General features: G+C 53.9%; 1 protein-coding gene across 1 annotated transcript in view; it reads right to left on the bottom strand.

The window, feature by feature from the left end:
• Nucleotides 1-568: 568 nt before the first annotated feature.
• Nucleotides 569-4785, bottom strand: part of ARID3B (AT-rich interaction domain 3B) — a 57171-nt gene continuing 52954 nt past the window's right edge. The window contains exons 9-10 of the mRNA XM_014956666.1: nt 2924-3028; nt 569-1004 (exon numbers count right to left, since the gene is read on the bottom strand). Of these exons, the coding sequence (XP_014812152.1) occupies nt 838-1004; nt 2924-3028 (272 nt within the window). The 3' untranslated portion in view covers nt 569-837. The remainder of the gene's footprint in view (nt 1005-2923; nt 3029-4785) is intronic.

The following is a 4785-nucleotide window of genomic DNA, read 5'->3' as shown; positions in this document are numbered from 1 at the left end:
TCAAGGGCGTTCAGAACGTGGCTGAAAGCCTGAAGAAGGCAACGGTAGGGCCGGGACCAGCCAGGAGGAGAAGGATGAAGAGGGTTTTTTCTATGGGTCAAACGGAACGGTGAGAAAGCCCTTCCCCTCTTGCCAAGACCTCAGAGAGGGAGGAAGGAGGCTCAAAAACCATGAGGGGGTGTTCGAGGGGAGGAGATACCAACACCAGCCCAGGACAGAGCCCTGAAGAGGGAGCTTGCCCACTCTTCAGGAGCCACGGGAGAACCAGGCACAAGGCTCTGAGGATTGTCACTACACGGAGCTGTTTACTGGAAAGAGCCCTTGTGGCTACTGGTTTGAGGAGAAAAAGCCCCCCCTTGCTCTTCCCTGCCCCAACTCCAGCTCCTTCCACCTGCCTTGGTGACGTCTCAACCATCTCCACCCCAGAGACGATCCCTGATTGAAAAACGCCAGGCGTGACCCCCCCCCCCCCTCCCACCTTCCTCCCCTCCACGAGGAACACAGCAAACCCTGGGAGGAGGAGGAGGAGGAGGAGGAGGAGGAAGAAAACGAAACAGCAAAAAGGGAGGAAGAAAAGGGAGAACAAAGAAAAAGGCTGGACAAACAAGACGATGAAGAAAAAAAAAAAACCCAAAACTCGCTGGCATGGAAAGCTTTCATCATCATCATCATCATCTTCGTCATCGTCTTGCCGTTGGCCAACCGCAAGAGCAGGTTCCTTGAGATGAGGTAAATCTGTGCGACTCCTTCCCGGGCTGACTCCCTGCCCGGAGCAGAGAGGACGAGTTGCCAGGGGGGTGGCCCAGTGTGAGAGAGGAGAACGGACTGGGCCGCCCATCAGAGGGACCAGCTGGTGGAGGGCTCTGCGCTGGGGGTTCCCCGGGATGAGGTAGGGCTGGGAGAGCAGTGGGAGCTGCCGCCGCTGCTGCTGCTGCTGCTGCAGGAGCTCTGGGTGCTGGAGCCTGCGATGAGGTGGACAACCGGTTTCTGGGCGAAGAGAACTCCTGCAGGGTAGAGAGAGAGAGAGAGGGACAGAGAAGGGTCACTGGGACGACGAGGTGGAACAGTTGAGGAGGACACAGCAAAGAGCTGGGGCTGTCCAACCCCAAAGGTTGTTCAACCCTGGACAGGCTGGAGAGGTGGGCCCAGGTGAACCTCATGAGGTTCAACAAGAGCAAATGCAAGGTTCTGCACCTGGGCCGGAACAATCCTGGCCACCAATACAAACTGGGGGGTGAGGGATTGGAAAGCAGCCCTGAGGAAAGGGACTTGGGGGTGCTGGTGGATGAGAAGCTGGACATGAGCAGGCAGTGGGCAGCTGCAGCCCAGAAGGCCAATCCCATCCTGGGCTGCATCAAAAGATGCGTTGCCAGCAGGTCCAGAGAGGGGATTCTGCCACTTTACTCTGCTCTGGTGAGACCTCACCTGGAGTATTGTGTGCAGGTCTGGAGCCCTCAATATAAGAAGGACATGGACCTGATGGAGAGGGTCCAGAGGAGGGCCACGAGGATGATCAGGGGGATGGAGCACCTCTGCTCCGAGGACAGGCTGAGGGAGCTGGGGTTGTTCAGCCTGGAGAAGAGGAGGCTCCGGGGAGACCTAATAGCAGCCTTCCAGTACCTGAAGGGAGCCTACAGGAAGGCTGGGGAGAGCCTGTTTAGAAAGGGCTGCAGTGACAGGACGAGGGGCAATGGCTTCAAGCTGGAGGGGAACAGATTTAGACTGGAGATGAGGAGAGGGTTCTTCACTGTGAGGGTGGTGGAGCACTGGGACAGGTTGCCCAGGGAGGTGGTTGAGGCCCCTTCCCTGGAGATATTCAAGGAGAGGCTCGATGAGGCCCTGGGCAACCTGGTCTAGTTGGGGGTGTCCCTGCTGACTGCGGGGAGGTGGGACTAGATGGCCTTTGGAGGTCCCTTCCGGGCTGGGCAATTCTATGATTCTATAAAGACCTCAGCCCAACAGGAAGGGGGTCGGTGCAAGACGAAGAGGCTTAGAGACAGATCCGAGGGGGTCAATGACAACCAGGACATAAGGAACCCCCTGGGACTCGTTCCAGCAGCCTCTGTCTCAGGGATGTTTCGCTTATAAAAGATCCCAAAGATCTTCAGCACCTTTGGAGGAGAGAAGAATTCTTTTCATAGAATCATAGAACGGTTTGGGTTGGAAAGGACCTTAAAGATCATTGAGTTCCAACCCTCCTGCCCTGGGCAGGGACACCTCCCACCAGACCAGGTTGCTCCAAGCCCCCTCCAACCTGCCCTTGAACCCCTCCAGGGATGGGGCAGCCACAGCTTCTCTGGGCAACCTGGGCCAGGCTCTCACCACCCTCATAATGAGAAAATCCTCTCATCTCATCTAAATCTCCCCTCTTCCAGTTTAAAGCCATTCCTCCTTGTCCTACAGCTCCCCTCCCTGATCCAGAGTCCCTCCCCATCTCTCCTGGAGCCCCTTGAGGGACTGGAAGGGGCTCCAAGGTCTCCCTGGAGCCTTCCCCCCCCAACTCTCTCAGCCCCCCTTCCCAGCAGAGGGGCTCCAGCCCTCCCAGCATCTCCGGGGCCTCCTCTGGACCCTCCCCAACAGCTCCATGTCCTTCTGCTGTTGGTGGCCCCAGAGCTGGAGGCAGCACTGGGTGGGGGGTGTCTCCCCAGAGCGGAGCAGAGGGGCAGAATGCCCCCCCTCACCCCGCTGGGGGTGCAGCCCAGGATGCTGGGGGGCCCTTATATTTTCAAAACATCAACAACCACCACCACCAGAAGGAAAGGACGTTCACCTTGACCGCTAGGACTAGAAATAAAGAGAAGAGGAATCATTTTCTCTCGAGCTTTCCAGGCTGGAGGGGTTGTGTGTGCCCTGCGTTGGCAAAACCCACCCCCCTGGGGTGCCCCCTGCCACCACCCCCCCCCGAGCAGCGGGGCTTTCTCACCGGCGTAGATGGTGCCGTTGATCTCCACCGACATGTTAATGCTCCCGATGCCGTTGGGGGACAAATTCAGCGCCGCCGCTGCCGCCGCCGCGTCCGGTTTGTCTTCTTTCAAGAAAGGAGAGAGGCAGAGTCAGAGAGTAACCCCCCCATTCCCCGAGGGGAGACACGGGTGGACCCCCCTTTGGCGAGGGACCCCCCCACCACGGCCACTTCCAGGCTGATTTTAAGCCTATGAAGTTGTCTGATCGCTTGGGTTCAGAAATTGAGAGTTTGGCAGCTATAGAACTCCAAAGACTTAGACCAAAGCTTGATTTATTTATATTTTTCCCCACCCCTTTTTTTCTTTTTTTCCCCCAATATTGATATCATCAACCAGCTCATTCTTTTGGGAATGAACAAGGTGGATCTAGTGGTAACGAGTTCTGACACACGGTGCCTTCGCGCTTCCAAAAAATAGTCTTTTAGATCCTCTACAGAATGGTAAAAAAAAATAATTACTTAATCACTCTGATTAAAAGATCCACGTAACGGTAACACAGGCTGTGATGCCAGTCCCCATATACTAGACCACCCCGATAAAATTTAATCCTGTTTTGTCAATCCCAAATGATTAATTTTGGCCGATGGAAGATGTTTAAATTGTATGGTACATACGTATCTATAAAACGTTTTTGCACTGAGTAATTCCTTTGGATGTTTTAATTTCTGAGTGCCTAATCTGAGATGCTTTTCCAGTCAAGAAAGCGTTCTACATATGACCTAGAACTGCATTTTCAAGTTGAAAAATTAGAACCAGAGGTGACCAAACCCCATTAATCACCATTTTCAAGTTGAAAAATTAGAACCAGAGGCAACCAAACCCCATTAATCATATTGTCTCCTAAGGTACACGAGATGCTCTTAGAATTGGAAAGGTTGTTGGTTTTCAACGTGAAGCAAAGTAATCCTTTTAAGTGCTTCACTCATGGGTTGGTGTTGTTCTGAGGGATTGCTCAAGACAAAGGATGTAGGGGTTGGTGTTGTTCTGGGGGATTGCTCAAGACAAAGGATGTGATAAGGAGAAGAGTTGATGGGACAAAATTGTTCCTAATTTCGGAATTGACACCTTTAAAGAATTGACACCTTTAAACTGTCCTGGGCGAGCTCTTGGTGTTTTAACCTTGTGATATGAACAATTCCAAGCCACAGACTTGGTGGACAAGGGCAGAGCAACTGACGTCATCTACCTGGACTTATGCAAAGCATTTGACACTGTCCCACACGACATCCTGGTCTCAAAATTGGAAACTCATGGATTCGATGGATGGACCACTGGGTGGATAAGGGTGGCAGTCAAGGGCTCAATGTCCAGGTGGTGGCCAGTAATGAGTGGTGTTCCTCAGGGGTCGGTACTGGGACCAGTACTATTGAACATCTTTGTTGGAGACATGGACAGTGGGATAGAGCGCACCCTCAGCACGTTTGCTGATGACACCAAGCTCGGTGGTGCAGTTGACATGCTGGAGGGAAGGGATGCCATCCAAAGGGACCTGGATAGGCTGGAGAGGTGGGCTTGTGCAAAGTGCATGAGGTTCAACCAAGCCAAGTTGCAGGGTCCTGCACCTGGGACGTGGCAACCCCAGGCACAAATCCAGGTTGGGTGGAGAATGGCTGGAGAGCAGCCCTGAGGAGAAGGACTTGGGAGTGTTATGGATGAGAAGCTCACCATGAGCCGGCAGTTGGCCCAGAGAGCCAACAGTGTCCTGGGCTGCATCAGGGAGGTGGTGGAGTCCCCATCCCTGGCTGTGTTGAAGGGCCGTTTAGATGCAGTGCTAAGGGACATGGTGTAGGGGAGGACTTTGTAGAGTAGGGGAGATGGTTGG

The sequence above is a fragment of the Calidris pugnax genome, unplaced genomic scaffold (assembly GCF_001431845.1).
Source record: "Calidris pugnax isolate Ruff unplaced genomic scaffold, ASM143184v1 scaffold265, whole genome shotgun sequence".
Taxonomy (NCBI): domain Eukaryota; kingdom Metazoa; phylum Chordata; class Aves; order Charadriiformes; family Scolopacidae; genus Calidris; species Calidris pugnax.
The sequence above is the reverse complement of the archived record's forward strand: the minus strand, read 5'-3'. Positions and strand labels throughout refer to the sequence as shown.